Source organism: Epinephelus moara, chromosome 22 (genome assembly GCF_006386435.1).
Source record: "Epinephelus moara isolate mb chromosome 22, YSFRI_EMoa_1.0, whole genome shotgun sequence".
Classification (NCBI taxonomy): domain Eukaryota; kingdom Metazoa; phylum Chordata; class Actinopteri; order Perciformes; family Serranidae; genus Epinephelus; species Epinephelus moara.
The window spans coordinates 17,448,841-17,467,014 of NC_065527.1; the positions used below are offsets into that span (position 1 = coordinate 17,448,841).

An 18,174-nucleotide genomic window follows, 5' to 3' on the forward strand; every position below is an offset into this window, starting at 1 on the left:
GAGATGGAAAAGATAACATGTGTTTTCAGAGACCAAATGTGTGAGCTTCATATTGTTTAGATCAGTGTTACCATGTTATTTAATTATTTGCTCTTGGTACAATATTCTCATATTCCCAATATTTTGTTTTATTTTATTAATTTCAGCTGTATCGTTTTTTTGATAAATCAGTAATTCCAGTATTTCCGATAGTCCTTAAAGGCAGCATGAGCGTTTGTTTTGACAGTTCAGTCAGTTCCTCTCAATGTCGACCTCTTCTGGTGAGATGTAACTACTGCATTACATGACAGTCGCTGCCTTCAGGTGTCAGTGAGTCACTGTCTACAGATCAACAATTTCATAAGATGTTTTTTTCTTTATTTTGTGTCATGAACACAAAAATGTGCCTAAGGGTTTACAAAAATACCTTTACAATATTGTTGCAGAGATCAATCCAATATACATGTTATCTAACTGTTCAATCCACAAACAAAATACTTTGCTTTCTATCCCAGGCCCAGCAAACAAATTCTGCCACAAAAAGGTTCCCTCTTAAACACAACTTCAATTTTTCATGATCGTCCAACCAAAATACATCCAATAATACACCTTTTTCACCAAAGACATTTCAACATGTTGATGCATGAAAACTAAAACTAAGAAAAAAATAGGCTATATATGCTATTTCCTGAGTGATACTCTATGTAATGAAGACAAAATGTTTGAGACATCTGTTGACTGGTATTTTCTTTTCACTTACCAGCTGTCACACATACAGATACATATACATACTGTATGTAATGTGCTGATACTGATGGATAGATCTGTCCAGCCACTCAAACATCCCTTACACTTTGATAAGTTGTCTTACTGAGCTCTTCATAGTTTGGAGGAAGTAATTATTTTGGATTTGTTTATATGCTAAGAGTGTTGAGAACTGATTTATGCAGCTGTTTGTTTATAGCTTTTACCTCTGGCTACAAATGGCGTTTCCTTCCTGATGACATTCAGGGCTTTTCAATGAATTCAGCAGAACAGAAGCATAAAATCTAATTTATTCCTCCTCTGGTGGACCCTGGAGCACATACTTTGCCTTTTCACTTTACTTCATAATGTGTTGCATTGTATCAAAACAGCAATAAACCCATTTAATATATCACATTTTCCCCAGTCTTGATCACTTCAAGTGTGCAGCCGCAATCCAAAACGTTGTTATCCGTAACGTTAACCTGGAAAGAATGCTGTGGCCAAACTGCCGGCTGCCTTTGACGTTATCCAGATTCAGCTTTCACGGCTAAAGCTGGTTTTAAATGCTGATTCTCAAATGCTGGAAAGAAGCCTGTGGACACTCCTGATGTTCTAAAAAAGTTAGAGATTGTCACTCGTTACAAATATCTCAGTATTTGGCTCGATGACTCCCTGTCTTTTAGACCTCAGATTGATAATCCTCCTAAAAAACTGAATATAGGGTCCTACTAGATACAAGTCCTGTTTCTCCTTTGAGGCCAGAAAAAGACTGGTTGCTGCTATGTTACGTTCTGGATTATGGTGCTTTGTTGTACCTGGATGCATCTGCCCATTGTTTGATACTGAATATCATAGTGCACTGAGATTTGTTACAAATTGTAAAGCCCTAACTCATTACTTTGTACTTTATTCCAGGGCTGGTCGGCCATCTTTGACCTTTCGTAGGCTCAGTCACTGGGTTAAAATAAAATAAATACATAAAACAATTCTCTGGGAAGAAGCATTGCAGTTTCATTATGATAAGCATCACTTTATTGACAGACTATTACTTTATGTCCTTGCTGTTATGCACACCTTGTTTTTATTGTCATCTATCAATGATTTATGGCTCTGGTAAGCAGTTTAGGCTGCGTTACATTTCACACAAATACTTTACAAATAAGCCTTGACTTGGCCGTCCCATTAGTCCCAAATAGATTTAAAAGCCAGTTCTGAGAAATACCTTCTCAGAAATGAGAGCTGCACAGCCCAATTTGATCAGCTATTCCTGTAATATGTATCTCATGGCCTTTAGCATGACCGTATACTGTGTCAATCCATTAATGTAATCACGTCACTTGGTCTCCATACATAGTACAGCCAGCCATCTGAGAGCCTTTAAAATATTAGAGGGCTTTCTAGGTTTTCCTTGTTGCTTCCTCCAAAGTTTTCTAGGCCACGTTGTTTTGTGGACACAGTGTCCCTCGGACTGACTGTCATAAAACAAAGATAAGAGCTACAGGACAGCCAGACAGCTCCAGACACACAGAAGAAGAAGAAGAAATGCAGCCTGTTGCTCCGGTCGCAGAAATACAAGTCATACGACTGAGGTGGCTGCAGGCTGAGTTTTAGTGCCAGTCATTCAGTGTTGTACTGAACTCCTGACCACCATGCATAATGTGATAGATTACTCCAAATGTATTTCTTCCCATCAAACTGAATTGCACAAAACATTCAATTATCAAAGTTGAAATTAGGCTAGAGGCAAGTGTGACAAAGGCTTAGGGACTAATCGACCAAATATTCAGTAAGCTCTTGAATCGTAATAATCCCCCAGATTCCACGAAACTTTAGCAGGAACACAGTGAATGTCAAAACATCCGCTCACTAGACCGAGGCATATTTCTACTTCATATTGTCTTTTCTGTGTTGTGAAAGTTTGTCAGTGCCGCACCATTGTTTCCAAATCGATTATTTCTCCATACAGACCCAGAGAAAGGTGAATCTTAGATCAGCCAGGCTGTAAAAAGCAGTCATAACATGTCATTGACTGAGACTTGTAATTAGAGAGCTTTTGACCCACTGACTTTCTCAACCTCTTAACTTCCCCAGCCATGAGGCCTGCATTCACAAACGTCTTCTATGCTCATGAATGCTCTCTAAAAAAACAGTGATGAAAATGAAAATACAGCTTTGTATTCACTCAGTGTGGAGATGTCTATGAACAGCACGTCATTACTCATAGAAGTAACATCATGGTGGGTTTAGGGCCATATTACCATAGAGGAAACAGCATGTGACTTAAAACAAGGCTGTATTTCTGCATTCTCAGACGGACTTGGAAAGAGGATTAAACAAGGAAAATACAAATATCCTTGAAGAACTCATTAATGGTCAAATGTGTCCAAAGACCAATGTTTAGTTACCATAAAACTTCAATAATAGCCTGTGCTATTATTAGCTTAAATCACTGAACTGAACAGGCCTGTATTCGGGACAGGCCTTTAATTCCTCTCACACAAAACTGTCACTCAGCAGAGATGGTAAACATGATCAAATTGTTCATATCAACCAGTATAAAAATTAGGCTTCAAATTGCATAACAGAGAGTCACAACAATTGTTTAACAGCACTCAAGGGTTACGGCACCCAGCATACCGACACAACACCAACTTATCCTGTTGAAACAAATACTTGGGATAATTTTTATGAAAAACACTTTTGATTCTTTTGATCGATGGACCCTTATGAATGAAGGGAATATGAATAATTTACCAGATAATGGAGGATTGCACACATATTCTGACTTTATAATAGCTTCAGAGGTAGGGAGTCACCACACTCACCACCATGCCAGTAAATCTGAATGAATTACAATCTCCTTTGGTGCTCATGGTTATATCTGTATGCCCGATCGAAGCAGCTAACTAACATTCAATCAATCAATTTTCAATTTTATTTATAAAGCCCAATATCACAAATCACAATTTGCCTCACAGGGCTTTACAGCATACGACATCCCTCTGTCCTTAGGACACTCACAGCGGATAAGGAAAAACTCCCCCCAAAAAAAACCCTTTAATGGGGGAAAAAAACACATTAGCTCATGTGGATAGCCAACAACCTGGCTTTATACATCCAAGAACTTCTATATGGATGAACTGCTTGGCAACCAGACCAGGCCTCTAATTGAGACAGGCCTTTACTTGTTAAAATGTGCAGCCACACCGGGCTAGTAAAAGCAACTAGGTGTTTAAATGGGACTAGGCTTTTAACTGAAGTTTTACAGTATATTGACATTAGATTTTCAGTACAAAACACAGGATCAGTTTAGAAAATATGATGCAGTGCCATATAAACTCTACCAGCTGTAACATTAAAATGCTCCTTGTCAGCAAAGCATCAGTAATCCATCCATCTATCCATTTTCATAACTGCTTATCCTCTTGAGGGTTGCAGGGGAGCTTGAGCCTATCCCAGCTGACATTGGGCGAGAGGTGGGGTACACCCTGGACAGGTCGGCAGACTATCACAGGGCTGACACATAGGGACAGACAACCATTCACACTCACATTTACACCTACAGACAATTTAGAGTCACCATTTAATCTGCATGTCTTTGGGCTGTGGGAGGAAGCTGGAGCACCTGGAGTCACAAACTCCACACAGAAGGGCTACGGTGCTAACCACAACACCACCGTGCCACACTAGCATCAGTAATAATATTCAAAAATTTATGTTTTTTTGTTTTGTACATACTGATAAAGTGTACAGTCGTGTGTATAGCTTATACAGTGGTGGAAGAGCTCATATTTAACTATATGTGACCATAACTCGTTAATACTTTAAATTATGCTGGTAATGATTTTGCACTTTGACTTAAATGAAATATTGAATGCAGGACTTTTTTCAGCACAGTATTGCTTTTCACATAAGCAAAATGTATGAGTAGGCCTACTTCTTCCACCACTGCCTAAGAGCTTTGCACAGTGCCAATGGAAACATATTGTTTACCATTAAGCTTAAAGTATAGGTTTATGGACCATGTGGAGATAAAATACAAATATCCTAAAAGCATGAAGGCCCAAATGCGCTTAAATACAGGTGGGGTCAGTAATGCTTAGTCACTTCAGTCCCATTAGATGTCATAAACAAAACATACAGGAATTTCCTCAGGCATCTAAGGTAAAATAGTTTCTGCCTTGCCTCTCTCACCACTGAGTCAGTTTGCAACGCCCCGGCCAGACCCTCGGTGATGTGGACACCAACGTACTTGAAGATATCCACCCTCTCCACTGCGGACCTGTTGACATTAAGGGGGGCGTAGTTCCTTTGGTACTTCTTCCTAAAGTTCCCTATCATCTCCTCAGTCTTGCTGACGTTCAGGAGTAGGTTATTGTCCTGACAGCAGTGAATCAGGTCCTCTGTTTCTCTCAGGTAGGCTTTTTGTTATCTGTGATCAGGCCCATCACAGCTTTGTCGTCAGCAAACTTCCTTATGGTGTTGGAGGTGGATGTGGCTACAAAGTTGTGTGTGTAGGTACAGGTAAGTATATATCTAACTTTCTGAAAGGGCCTATTCTACACAACAGGTGCTTTTACTTTAATACTTTAAGTACATGATGTTGTTTTGTACTTTTACTTAAGTAAAATCTTGAAGGACTTTGACTTTAACAGAGTATTTCTATTGAAGTATTGCTTTTGCTTAGTCAAACTGTATGAGTAGGCCTACTTCTTCAACCATTGTCTCACAATTTTGCATAGAGTCACTGCGAGCAATTACACCAATTACAGCTATACATGGACTGTGCGGAGGAAAATACAAATATCCTCAAACTAACTACCAAGGTCTAAATGGGTTCAAAGACGGGTTTAGCCAGTTATGCTTAGTCATGTTAACAGTACATTTTAAATAGGCTACAAAACGTGATCAGTTTATATAATGCAGTACGATGCAGTGCTATGGCTTAAACTATCCAACAGTAGGCTGTGTAAACCAGTTAAAATGAGCTCCATCTCTGCCAGCTGTCACGTTAAAATGCTGCTTGCATGTTAAAGCATCAGTAATCATGTTCATAAATTAATGTTTTTATGTTTTGAACACTGAATAAATTGTGCAATTGTATATATTTGCTCCACTGTGAACTTTTGCACATCCCCTGATTAATATTTTTGCACATCCTACACAAAACTGTACCGCCTTTTCTGTAACGGCTATATTATACATGTATGTTATAGTTATAGTAGTTGTGGAAAATGTCATATCTTTTATTCTAAAAGGGCCTATTCTGCCTAACAAGCTTTGCTTTAACACTTTAAGTACAATTTGGTGTTAATGCTTTTGTACTTTTACTCAAGTGAAATCTTGTACGCAGGACTTTTAGGCTACTTTTACCAGAGTATTTTCACTTTTTATTTATTTAACCTTTATTTTACCAGGCAGATTGCTTGAGATCAAATGATCTCTTTTACGAGCAAGGCCTGGCCAAAATGGCTTTGGCAGTGACTTTTATCACTGTTTACCATTGTTTAACAACTTTGCACAGTGTCACTGAGTAAATTACGCCTACGGCAACATGTTGACCATACAGCTTGAAGTAGCCTACTGTATATATGCTCAGCCTACAGCTTAAGGTGAGCCGTGCAAACTATTTTTGCCAAGGGTTCATCTCCTATACTAATGGCTGGAATTATACAACAAGTGTATAAATAGATAGATAGATGAAGCAAAGACAACATATTTTATTTTGAAAATGCAAAATTACTCCAAAGTAATTTGCTACAAATTACTTTTTTTCCCCACGACACATACCAATTACAAGCTACTCGAAACTACTCAAAATGAGTGATTACATGAGAGAGAGTTCTGTCAAAGTCATTCTTCTAATTTATGGCTCACAGTAATGTCTCAAAATGAAATAGTATGGGTATTATATGCATTTCCTGAATCCTTAGAGTCATGTGAGTATTCCAGTTTTTGAGTACTGTGTCCCTGACATTTGTAGATGCCACAGGGCTAAAAGAAAAAATATAATTTTTTTGAAAATTGTGAAAAAAATATGTGTCATTGACTGTTTAAAGGGCTACAGTTACCTCAGTATTTGTCAGAAAGATTAACAATTGGGCTTGAGTGAAAGCCAACAAGGTCCCCTTTAAAATGACACCAAACACAATATAGTAAAACACTGAAAAATGTCCTGACCACGAGCCTAAACCAGGATATGCGCCAGCGTCTACAATGCAATATACTTTAGGGGTGGTTCACTTCATGAGCTGGTTACTGTGACACAGCTGCCACTCAGTAATGTCTATAATACCAAAATATCATCTACAGACATGGACATTTTCATAAATTATTACTAAATTATTACTAAGTCTTGCCACCTCGAGTGGTACTGAAATCTGGTCTGGCCCATGGACTAATATACACAAAAATAAGTAGTACTAAAATTTAAAATATACAAGAGAAATATGCAGGAATGAAATAAAAGTATCAAAAATTCAGGGGAATGTAACTATTAAGCTATCACTGTCCCGTGAAAACAAGAGCAGTAGAGGTCCCCGACTGATTGACTGAGACGAGTTGCCATCTATGGAAAGTTTATGGTTATGTAACCTGAATAAACATCACAGAACTACGGCGGCCTGGAAGATATGCGGAAATACATATTAGGTATGTTCTCAAGAATGCAGGAAGCTAATTGGTGGAACTGAACGCAAAGTCCCGCCCCCAGCCGTTGATTACATTTTCCACTTCCTCCGCTCAGCTCCAGTAGTCCTCCGCCCATCCACCGTTAGAGAAGAAGCCGCACAACCCGACGCTCGTCCCTCATCTAAACATATGGCAAAAACCGCCCTCTTTCTTTCTTATATCGTTGGGCCCACTACTCTTTAAAAATTCCGCCGAAAAAGAGAAGACGATTTTCCAAAACATTCTGGCCGTTATCTCACGTAAGTACAGTGGAACACTCCGGTTGAGTTTCTTGGAACCAGCAGGCGGACGTAACATGGCGGGCTGGTCTTTCTGCCTTCTAGCCACACATGACAGACTGATTCATTGAATTTTGTGTGTTCGACGTGCCTTTTTATAAAACTTAAACGTACAAGTAGATTACAAATCGATCTTAACACTTGTGTCAAACGTTAAATCTTGTATTGTAGTAGTGTAGTGGTTTGTTTTTAGGATTATTATCAAAATGAATGCTAACATAAGCTTCTTCCCGACGTGCAGTCGCAGCCAGCTCAACATTAGCAGCTCTCGTTGCCAAGAATATCTCGGTAGCGCGTTTCCTCGCGATGGTGTTTCCTATCTTTAATACAGCCGCACTTTTACATGTTAAACCTACATTTTGATAATGTGGTGGCCTATTTTAGGGTGTAACGTTTTGTTTTGGTGACGCATTATAGTAATAATACGTCTTTTGTCAAGTTATGACACTTTGCACCACCACAACACAGTGTCATGTTGTATTTATAGACGATTGCAAAATGTTGACTAATAGAGGTTTATAGGAGTCCACTGGTTTAATGATTTACTTATGAATAACACACTGGGCGTCTATTGGGTTAAATGAACAAGCCACGTAAACGCGCGCCACAGTTGTCTGACATATTGATTGTTCCGGTGATATTTTGACCTCAGTGACAACATAATGTGAACCAATGGATGATAGGTAAACTTTGTAATAACACAAGAAGTAAAATGACTGACACCCAGCTTAGGACACTGTGTCTCATGTGAGTTCGCTTTTGGTAAACATGTTGACACCTTTAAAGGGCAACACCACCTACATTAGGAATTGCAGTATGTTATTTCCATGACCTGAAAAAGTACAATAAACATTTGTAAACATGAGTCATTCTCTCTCAAAGCTAATGTCGCCTGGAGCGTGTCTTTAAACAATGAATGGGAGACTGATTTTGTCAACCCCCAGGATGTTTGTTTTCTTTTTATACCCCAGTGATGTTTATTCTATTGTTGTGTTCTCAGTTGCGAACCATAAAGTGTATTCATGTACATGCTTTAACATCCATAACATCTTTCTTAATTCACTGTCAGCAGACTTAATACCCTATGACATCACACATTTGAGTTTCAGCACTCTAGTTTTTGGATTTTGAAGTGAGTTGTTTATATTTTAGGACTTTCTTAGACCATAGGAATAACATGTATGAATTTGGAAAATGAGTTCCCTTTTAAATTGTTTTGCTATTTATGCATCGCTAATATTTCTTTGTTTGTCCCATCAGGGCTCCCCTGTCTCTGCACAGGTGTATGAGCGCTACCCAGAGGGCCTAGGGGCGGCTCTTTACCGGGAGCACTTTGACTTCAACGCTGAGCCACCTTGGGATCCTAGCTGATAGCGGGACAGGTCCATCTCCTGACTTGTCCATGTGAGTGACTCGCTGCACTCACACACACACACCTGTAGCAAAGTCCAGGAGCATTGTGTCCTGGGTGGAATTTGTAATACAAACCATGGCGTGAGTAAACATTTTAGTGTTGGGGTGGACATTTTTTTTTTTTTTTTAGGAAGTCAGAAGATTTAGATAAAAGCTCAATGTGATGTGTAGATTTTACACATTTATTTATTATACAAGAAATAATGAGGGGTTAAGAAAAACAGATATTAGGATAGGCGTGCCCTAAGGGACTACAGTCATATAACAGGAGCTATAATTGTCGTCATACTGGAATTTCTGATTTCGATACAGTACCTTGAGGAATATCTGTATTCAAAGCCACGGGGAAACTTTGACAATGAGGGCATACAACTCAATTTTTTTATTAGAAGACACATGTAATAGGCTGTAACATGGCAGAGCTGACTTTTCTTTTCTTGCTTAGTAGCAGAGAACTGCATTATGACTGTCGTAAACATTAACAGTGAGAGAAAGGGAGCAAACACAGCTGTACCTGTGTATCAATACTGCAGAAAAGGCGGAATTAATATTCAGAATCAATGTGTATTGATAAACCAATATTTTTACAACACTAGTAGCTATTTTTATTTAAACTGTGGAATTGCATCTCGGTAGAAGTTCATCAGCCTGTGTATTTTATTTGCCTGGTTAAATTGCTCTAAAACAGCTTACTGTGGTGATATTAACAGTTATGTTTCTTTTCCCTTTCTTTTCCAGTTTGTTGCATACCGGCAGGACCCCATTGGCTCAGTCGTGACCCTTTGACTTGCTTATCTGTTCTTTATGATTGTCGGCTTAGCGGAATACGGTTGAGATGAAAGGACTCGCTGACAAACCCAGCTACATCATTGAACTCCTGGAGGGAGGAGTGACCCTTGAAGATGTCATCGACGGACACATCTGCGAGCAGGCTCTGGTTGGTCCCGCTTGTTAGCCTTTCAGTGGAAGAAATTCCCCAAGTGCTTCAAATTGCTTTCATGACACTGTCATCAGCACTTAGCATGTTTTTCCTTTTTGACTGTCCCTTTCTAGGTGGAGAAGAATGCATTTGTGGTGGGGGACCTCGGTGCCCTGATGCGGCAGCATGTATGCTGGCAGAGCGTAGCGCCGCAGCTGCAGCCCTACTACCCAGTCAAGTGCAACAGCAGCCCTGCAGTCATCGAGGTGCTGGCCTCCTTGGGCCTGGGCTTCGTTTGTGCCAACAAGGTAAGCTTCAAATTCAGGTGGCTTTAGTTTTGTTAAACTGCTCAGTGCCTCATCCTTTTATGAAAGCACTTGACATTTTGGGGCAATTACATCACAGGCACTCAATTGATTATAAGTCAGCTGATGACTGTTATCCTTCCAACTTATGCAACACACTTAGTACCATTTTGATTGTTTTGATGGGGCTTTTAGACTTTTATGTGTTCATTTCTGTCACGTGTGTGTGTGCTCTGTCCTGCAGACTGAAGTGAGCCTGGTGTTGGAGCACGGCGTGCCACCAGAAAATATCATTCTGTCAGGCGTGTGCAAGCAGCTGGCGCACATCAAGCACGCTGCCAAGAACAACATCCAGCATCTTGTGTGTGAAAACGAGGCAGAGTTGTCCAAGATTTCCCGCCTGCACCCTGGTGCAAAGTAAGTGATTAAATTGAGCAGAAAACGTTTTCCTTAGATACTTTAATTCTTGTGTGTCAGTGTAATGAAGTACATTGTTTTTTTGCCTTAGGCTATAAATAAACACAAGATTGGGAAAGCTGTTGTTAGTGTCAAAAAGTGGATTTATCTTGCTTATGGATGTTTCTTCTTTTTTCCTGTCTCTGGCTGATGTTCCTTTTTTGTCTCTTTAAGGTTACTGTTGCAGTTGACCACTGAGGCCCACGCAGCTGAGACCAGCATGGCCTTTGGCTCCTCTCTGAAGAGCTGTCGGCACCTGCTGGAAGCAGCCAAGGAGCTTGGAGTACAGGTGGTGGGGGTGACCTTCCACATTCCCAGCTCCTGCCAAGACCTGCAACAGGCCTACACCCATGCACTGTCAGATGCCCGCTGTGTGTTTGACATGGGGGTGAGTGCTGTCTGGAAAATATTCTTCATTATAAAATGATTAACCCAGAGGAATTTAGTCAATATGGGTCAACTCGGGATTTCATGCTCTATCCTAAATGCCTTTTATCCCTTGTGCTGTCTTCTTTGTTAACTATAACGACTGACTGTCTGCTGGTTCGTTTCAGTTTGATCTGGGCTTTAACATGAACATCCTGGACATTGGTGGTGGATTTACTGGCTCAGAGTTTCAGCTCAAACAGGTGAGTGGTTAACAGCTGTGATATTTTTGGCAGTGCTTTAAACAGACAAACATTGTTCATGTTTTACAAAGACTTGGCTCAGAACATAAAATCAACCTGATGAACACATATGTGAAAATGCAAATGTTTTATAAGTTAAAAATCCTTAACGAAATGATATAAATGTAAGTTAGAGTAATATTACTTTAATATTTTAAAAGCTGCACCATCTCATGCTACTTGATTCTTGAACAGATTATTGAAGACATGACCAGTATGCTTAAAGACGTTTTCAATCATCTAGTTCGACAGCTGTTTACACACAGTAGTGATGCAAGATGCCAGTATAAGTTCAACTCCGGATGCTCAGCCATCTATTTATAGTTCACATGTGACATTAGTTGCCTCTCACTAACAGTGTGAGCAGCTTCAAATGCCTGCAACTTGAGTTCTTGCACATGTTTGTTTTTATCTGGAAACAGCCTCTGAATGCATATCCACTGTAACTTTACAGGTTGAGTCTGCAGTCAGGCCGCTGCTGGATGCCTACTTCCCCCCACTGTCCGGTGTGCATGTGTTGGCCCAGCCGGGCAGCTTCTACGTGGCCTCAGCTTTCAGCCTGGCTGTCAACGTGATCGGGAAAAAGGTGGTGACCCGCCACTGGGACACCCTTGCCCAAGGTGAGCTACTTAATTCTCTAAAGTTCTCTTTGTCCTGTGTTGAGTCTGACTGTAATACATCTGTCTGTGCACTCTGACAGTGAATATGTGTAGAAAATGATATGCCGTTTTTAAAACAGGATTGTTTGTGTTCTCATTTTTTGTGTCAATTTTGTTTTCCCACATGGGGGTTGCATAATCATAACAAAACCATCAGAGGTCAAATCACATCCTCAGTTCTGAGATAATACACTGTGTTCTATATTTCTGACATGGTCACCCTCTGTATTTACGCAGGTGTGAACAATGAAGATACCGAGTTCCTGTACTACATGAATGAGGGTGTTTATGGCCCATTCAGCCGCAAGCTGCTGGGAAACTCCATCGCTGCCCCGTCAGTGCACAAGGTTAGTAGGCCTCCGCTCAAGAGAGTCAACCCCATTCAGGACTGAATGAAGAATCTGATAGCAGCTCTAGTTGAATAGAGAAAAGGGGTCATACAGTATGAGTATTTAAGGAAGCAGGATCAGAATTGCTTTCGATAGTAAATCATGTTGACCTATCTATATCTATATGTATGTATCTATCTATCTATCTATCTATCTATCTATCTATATATATATATATATATATATATATATATATAGCCCCTACAGGTTTTCATATAAAGCTGAGGTATTTAAACATACAACGTTATCTTGTGGGGTGACAGTAGTCAAAAAGGTTAATGGTGAAACAAACATTTACCTAACTGTACTCCCTACCAGATCAGGACACCAATTGTAACTCAAAGTGACTCAAACTACACAACATTAAACTGGAGCTGTAATAAACTAATATCAAGATGGCTTGTGATGTAGAAATTGTGTTGTGTTGCCTCAGGGCAGTTATAATTCATTTTATACAGCCCACCCCCCTGATGCTAACAAGCTAACAGTCATAGTCTGGGAATATTCTCACACATTGTGTTCTTATTAAATAGAAAATAAAACCCTACAGCTTCTGACGTTTCTCTCTCTGACTAAACTAAGACTCATCTAAACTCATCTTAAAAACACACTTCATTCAGACTCAACAGAAACAGAATAAAGCTCACTCAAATCATCTTTGTTAGTCTTTCCATTGTTCCAACAGTTGCCAACTCTGATGTGGTCGAAATTCCCTGAATTCATGAAGTTAGATGTGAAAATATGCTCGCTCTGCACACACTTTTTCTACATTGTCTCTTTGCCATTGCAGGCCTCTTTGTGCTTTTGGGTTAGCTCACAGAATGAGTCTGTCGCTGAGTGGACTTGCATAGCCACACCATCTCCACTCTTCATTTTAGAATTGTTGTTCGGAGCAGACCAATAAATTAGAAAATTGAAATGTCAATATTTGCCAAAAATAACAACCAGTGATGTAGTCAGACAAACGCTGATAATCGATATATTAGTCCAGGTCGCAAATGCTGATGCATCGGTTATCTTATTGGTTGTTTTACGACAAGTCATCTCTTCAGTTGCGGATGTAATCATATAGATATTGCTTTTCTCCTATTTTACATGTAGGGTATAGTTTTACAGGTGCAGTAGAGATGTGACAGGGCCTTGCTCAAAAGAACAATCTGTGACATTTGTGATTGTTGCCTGTTACGATGACACTGTTTCCTCTCTCCAGCATGCGCTGTGCACTGAGAAGGGAGTGTATCCCAGCAGCCTGTGGGGCCCGTCACTGGACCAGCTGGACCAGGTGGTGGAGCGCTGCCTGCTGCCTGAGCTCAGTGTGGGAGACTGGCTTTGCTTCCCCAACATGGGAGTGTGTGGCCTGGAGGAGTTCAGCTGCCTCTCCGGCTCCCCCCCGCTGCCTGTCTACTACACTGTCTCCACCTGTGACTGGTGAGTATGGAGTGATTGGCATGTGAAGGCTCACCACTTATACAGATGTAGTAAGAGTATGGTGCATTTTACAGAGAGCTGATTCTGATGCTTGGTGTTGCCCACAGGTACGAAATGCAGGAGGCCGGTGTGGCGCTGGACAGTGCCATGAAGAATTTCTCCATGGTCCAGTACAGTGCGTAACTCCCCTCTGCCCCTGTCCTGTATTATATTGCACAGATCCTCCTTAGCCTCTGCTTTCACCATGTGAGAAGAGAGGCCAGCGAGGTATTTGGGACAAGGGGCTAAATGTGGTCAACATTCCAGCCACCTTGGAAAATGCAGTGTCCTATTATTTCTTACAGGAATTTGAATTTTGTACCTCTCAAGAAATTGGTTGTTCGATACCTCAATTGTCTAAAATTTAATCTGGAAGGTGATTGTTTTCATCCTTCATCCTTCATCCTCCCTCCTCCCTCCGATGGACTCCAAATCTTGTCAGCTAAAAGAACTCCAACTCAAATGACAATATGCAACAAAATGGACGACTCTTTGGAGATGGGACCCCCCAACGTGTTTGGGGTGGTTTGTTTCCTAAATCAAATCCAGTTTACAAAATGTACAATTGATTTAAATCATGTTCTCTATTGATTACCTGTTGACAGTCGTGTAAATCCTGTGTCTGTTCAACACCAATACATTTTGTCTGTAGATGATTTTTGAAGTGTTTAAAAGAATCAATGCCTCGTGTGGATTCTGTACGTCAGACCCCTCACTTTGCATAGTCTAAATGAAATTATGACAATGATGTAACCTATTTCTTTATTGCAGCTCACCTCAATGCATTTTTATTTATTGGATTCAGATATCACTGGGGCAAATTTAAAGCTCCATCTTTACGTGTGTTTTGCCCATGTATTATGCTGTGGCCCATCTAACAGTGTTTTCCTGATAAGATATTGATGTGTTTTTTTAACGCTACATGGATTAAGTGTGCTGTGATTGCCATTTGTGACCTCAGTGGTTTCCCTTTACTCGAAAGGCATGAAGGAATTGCTGTGGGAGATTCTCTCTATGCTGAGCTACAGCTTGAATACAGAGAAGCTGCATACACCCGAATGCACTTCTTGCCTCTAATAGAAAGGGGTTAATCTGGTTTAAAAATGCACAAAATCTTTTGTAGGTTAAACATGTACTGTGACATTTCACAACACAGCCCTGATTTTTCAGATCATCATATTGGTGTCTCTCGCCAAGGGACTCGGCCCTTGTTCTCCCAGGATCTGAAAAACCAGCAAAGAAGCTGTTTCTGAAGACTGCTCAAACATAAATTATCTGTATGTGGACTTGCATGTCTTTATCTCTCACAGAAGAGACATGCTGGTTGTGCACAGACCCCTCGGAGGCTGCGCAAACACAGATAACAAGCCAGACTTTTCCTCATGCCTCTCTAAAGTTAAGAGGGACATAATGCACAGTCTCTTGTACAGCTAAATGTCTCATGTCTAATAATATTAAAGGTGACCTGACTCAACTGCAGTTTTTAAAGAATCCTGCCCTTGTGTGATACAAATGACTAATGTATTATTAATTGCTTGTCTAAGGCACTAATGGACCATAGCCTGTTTTTGACTGTAAATTGTGCTTGTTAAAGTAATGAAAGTGATTAATTTAATACATTTCTGACTTAAATCATTTGTCTTGTGTACGTGTGATCTTTGGTGTCAGGGGTGGAGCAGTTGATTCCCACACATGTTCTGGATAAAATCTTCACTGTTGGCCAACATAATTTAAATCCATATGTTTCTGATCTTAATGGATCTGGTGTTTATTCTGACTGAACAGTAGTTAAAGTTCCTAGAGACAATATAATCCAGATTTAGGGCTGTTTTTGCAGCAAGTAATTAGACCTCCTGTATGGCTGATTCATCCTAACGGCACACTGGTAGAGTGTTTTCATGATATTAAGTGTTGTCCCATGAGAATTAAATATGTACATCAGTTTAGCAAGGCACTACAGAATTATCATCTACCAGCAATTAGTGTTTAATCAGTGAAATCAATGATAAATGTATGCCTCTCTATCTCCTGCTACCATATCTTTCAGCATCTATTTATAAATGTGGTTATCTCGCCTGTTTCAAACTCACCAGCCATCTTTATATTCAGTAATGAAATACATTTAGAGATGGAAATTGAGACGAGGTTGTCAGGGTGACCGGCTGGCTAGAGAGGAAAAGGGAAACTTCGGTAATTTCCATAGCTGCATGGAAATTTCCGTACATGTCTGTCCCTGAACATGACACTCTGCTCTCACCTGCGTGTGTAGCTTCCAGTAAGATCTGTGCTTGTTTACACAGCATGGTGTAGTGCTAATATATTTATAGATAATGAACATCATATATTGCTTTATCCATTGCTTACTTTGAGCCTCAACACTAGTAAAATATCAAGGGCAGATTAATTTATATACGTGTAATGTGAAGCCATTGATTTCCTCTGCTTCAAAATTAATTAGCAGCCGCTGAAACATTTCCTTGGTGTTGCATGTGAGAGAAGATGCCAGCTCAAATATTGCTCCAAGAGGAGCCATTACACCTTCAATTAAGTGTCTCATGTTAGCGTGTTTATTAGAGGTGATGGCTGCACCTTAATTAGATTAGAAATAAGATTAATAGATGGGTGGAGAGTTCACATACTTTGCCACTCGCTGCATGTCACCATGGTAAGACAGCACGCTTGGAGTGTACACAGAATTATTGCGCATTTGATAGTGGTGGGGGTGATGGTAATAAAAAAGCAAACAACTAAGTAGTCTGCCTAGGAGTGCACGCTCCTGCACACACATGACAATGCAGAGCAGCATTAAGACGGATAGACTTTACAATTACATGGCTACAACACAGATGATTGATTTGATATTACTTGAGGAGGAACTTGATTCACAGCTTTTTGAATGAGTGACTGAGCAAGTATGAATGAACTCTTAAGTGGCTGGTTGTGATTGGTGATATAACCTTGAACTGATCTGACAACAGGGAATCTGACAGTGAGAAATCTCCTTTCCCTTTCTTTCCTCTCTACTTTGGGTTTAGATATCATGTCATCTAACCGAGTTGTCCTTTATCAGTCTTACCTTCGGGAAGTGTTGCAGACAGTGATCAGCTGCAGCACAGAGCCATTATGAATGTTGACACTTTACCCTCTCATGTTGCTCCTCTGTTTGCCCAGGAAATTAACTGTAATGTCTGTCAAGAGGGCACAATGGTAGATGTGATCTTGTTAGTCAAATTTTTAATTAGGTCGTTACATCACTTAAACACCAAACTGATTCATGCAGCAGAACTTCGAGAGACATTTCCAGTGGTCAAGTGAGGATTTGACCGATGTCAGACATGGGTGCATTGTAGCAGCTATCAACAGTATTGATCTGAATAATGGATTGCGTTCACATCTGGGCTCGTATTGTGAAATGGCGACTACAATGATTCTGTAATCACAGGTGGTAGATTGACAACACAAGAAATGTTAGGTCATGAGTCCAACACGAAGTAGCTTTAGCGTCATTGCTTTAATGAATCGTTGATTAGCCGCCAAACAAAGTGACCTCTGTTCATAAAGGCTAATTGGTAGGCCGTAATCCGAACTTGGGTTTCGCTTTACTCGCACAAGCGCTAACCTGTTTGTAAGTTGGTAGGTGGTCGAACATAAATTTGTTAACTTTTACAAGACTTGAGTCTTGGAAGTAGCTATGACTAACTATAAGAATAAAATTAATAAAATAAAATTAAGTTTCGCTGTAAATTGGCATGCGGTGGCAGCTAGCCATTTTGTTTTTATGTAATCGTTAAACATATGAAAAAGTGCTACAACTTGATGCTATGCTAGCCAAAACACATCCAACCCATTAATTTCACTCATTCCCCTATCAAAATGGTGGTTCGCTGTAATTGGCTAAAAAAAGTAGCATGATATGACGTCACACGACAAAGTCCCACCCATTTAGCTCATTTTCACGACAGCCCATTGGTTAGCCTCATCCATGTACCACGTGACTGCCAGTGGGGGTCGCAGTAGCCACGCCCCCCGACCTAGCTATGTGTTGTAGAATGGAAAAGTCCAATTAACAAGTGAGTTGTGACATGAAATTCAAAAACAGGGGGGTGAAATGCATCACCTGGACTGTGTGAGACAATGGCTGCCCGTGTTAGTGACAGAATAAAAAGTTATTCAGTTTTTATGCTGGGACGCCTCCCATTGGTCA

General features: G+C 40.2%; 1 protein-coding gene across 1 annotated transcript; it reads left to right on the top strand.

Annotated features, from left to right (window-relative positions):
• Positions 1 to 7,472: 7,472 nt before the first annotated feature.
• On the top strand, positions 7,473 to 15,605 carry azin1b (antizyme inhibitor 1b). The gene is made up of 11 exons (XM_050035647.1): positions 7,473 to 7,655; positions 8,955 to 9,098; positions 9,846 to 10,044; positions 10,161 to 10,334; positions 10,576 to 10,748; positions 10,962 to 11,175; positions 11,342 to 11,416; positions 11,910 to 12,075; positions 12,352 to 12,461; positions 13,714 to 13,931; positions 14,039 to 15,605. Exons 3-11 carry the CDS (start codon positions 9,943 to 9,945, stop codon positions 14,112 to 14,114), a joined length of 1,308 nt encoding a protein of 435 aa, XP_049891604.1. The 5' UTR covers positions 7,473 to 7,655; positions 8,955 to 9,098; positions 9,846 to 9,942; the 3' UTR covers positions 14,115 to 15,605.
• Positions 15,606 to 18,174: the final 2,569 nt, after the last annotated feature.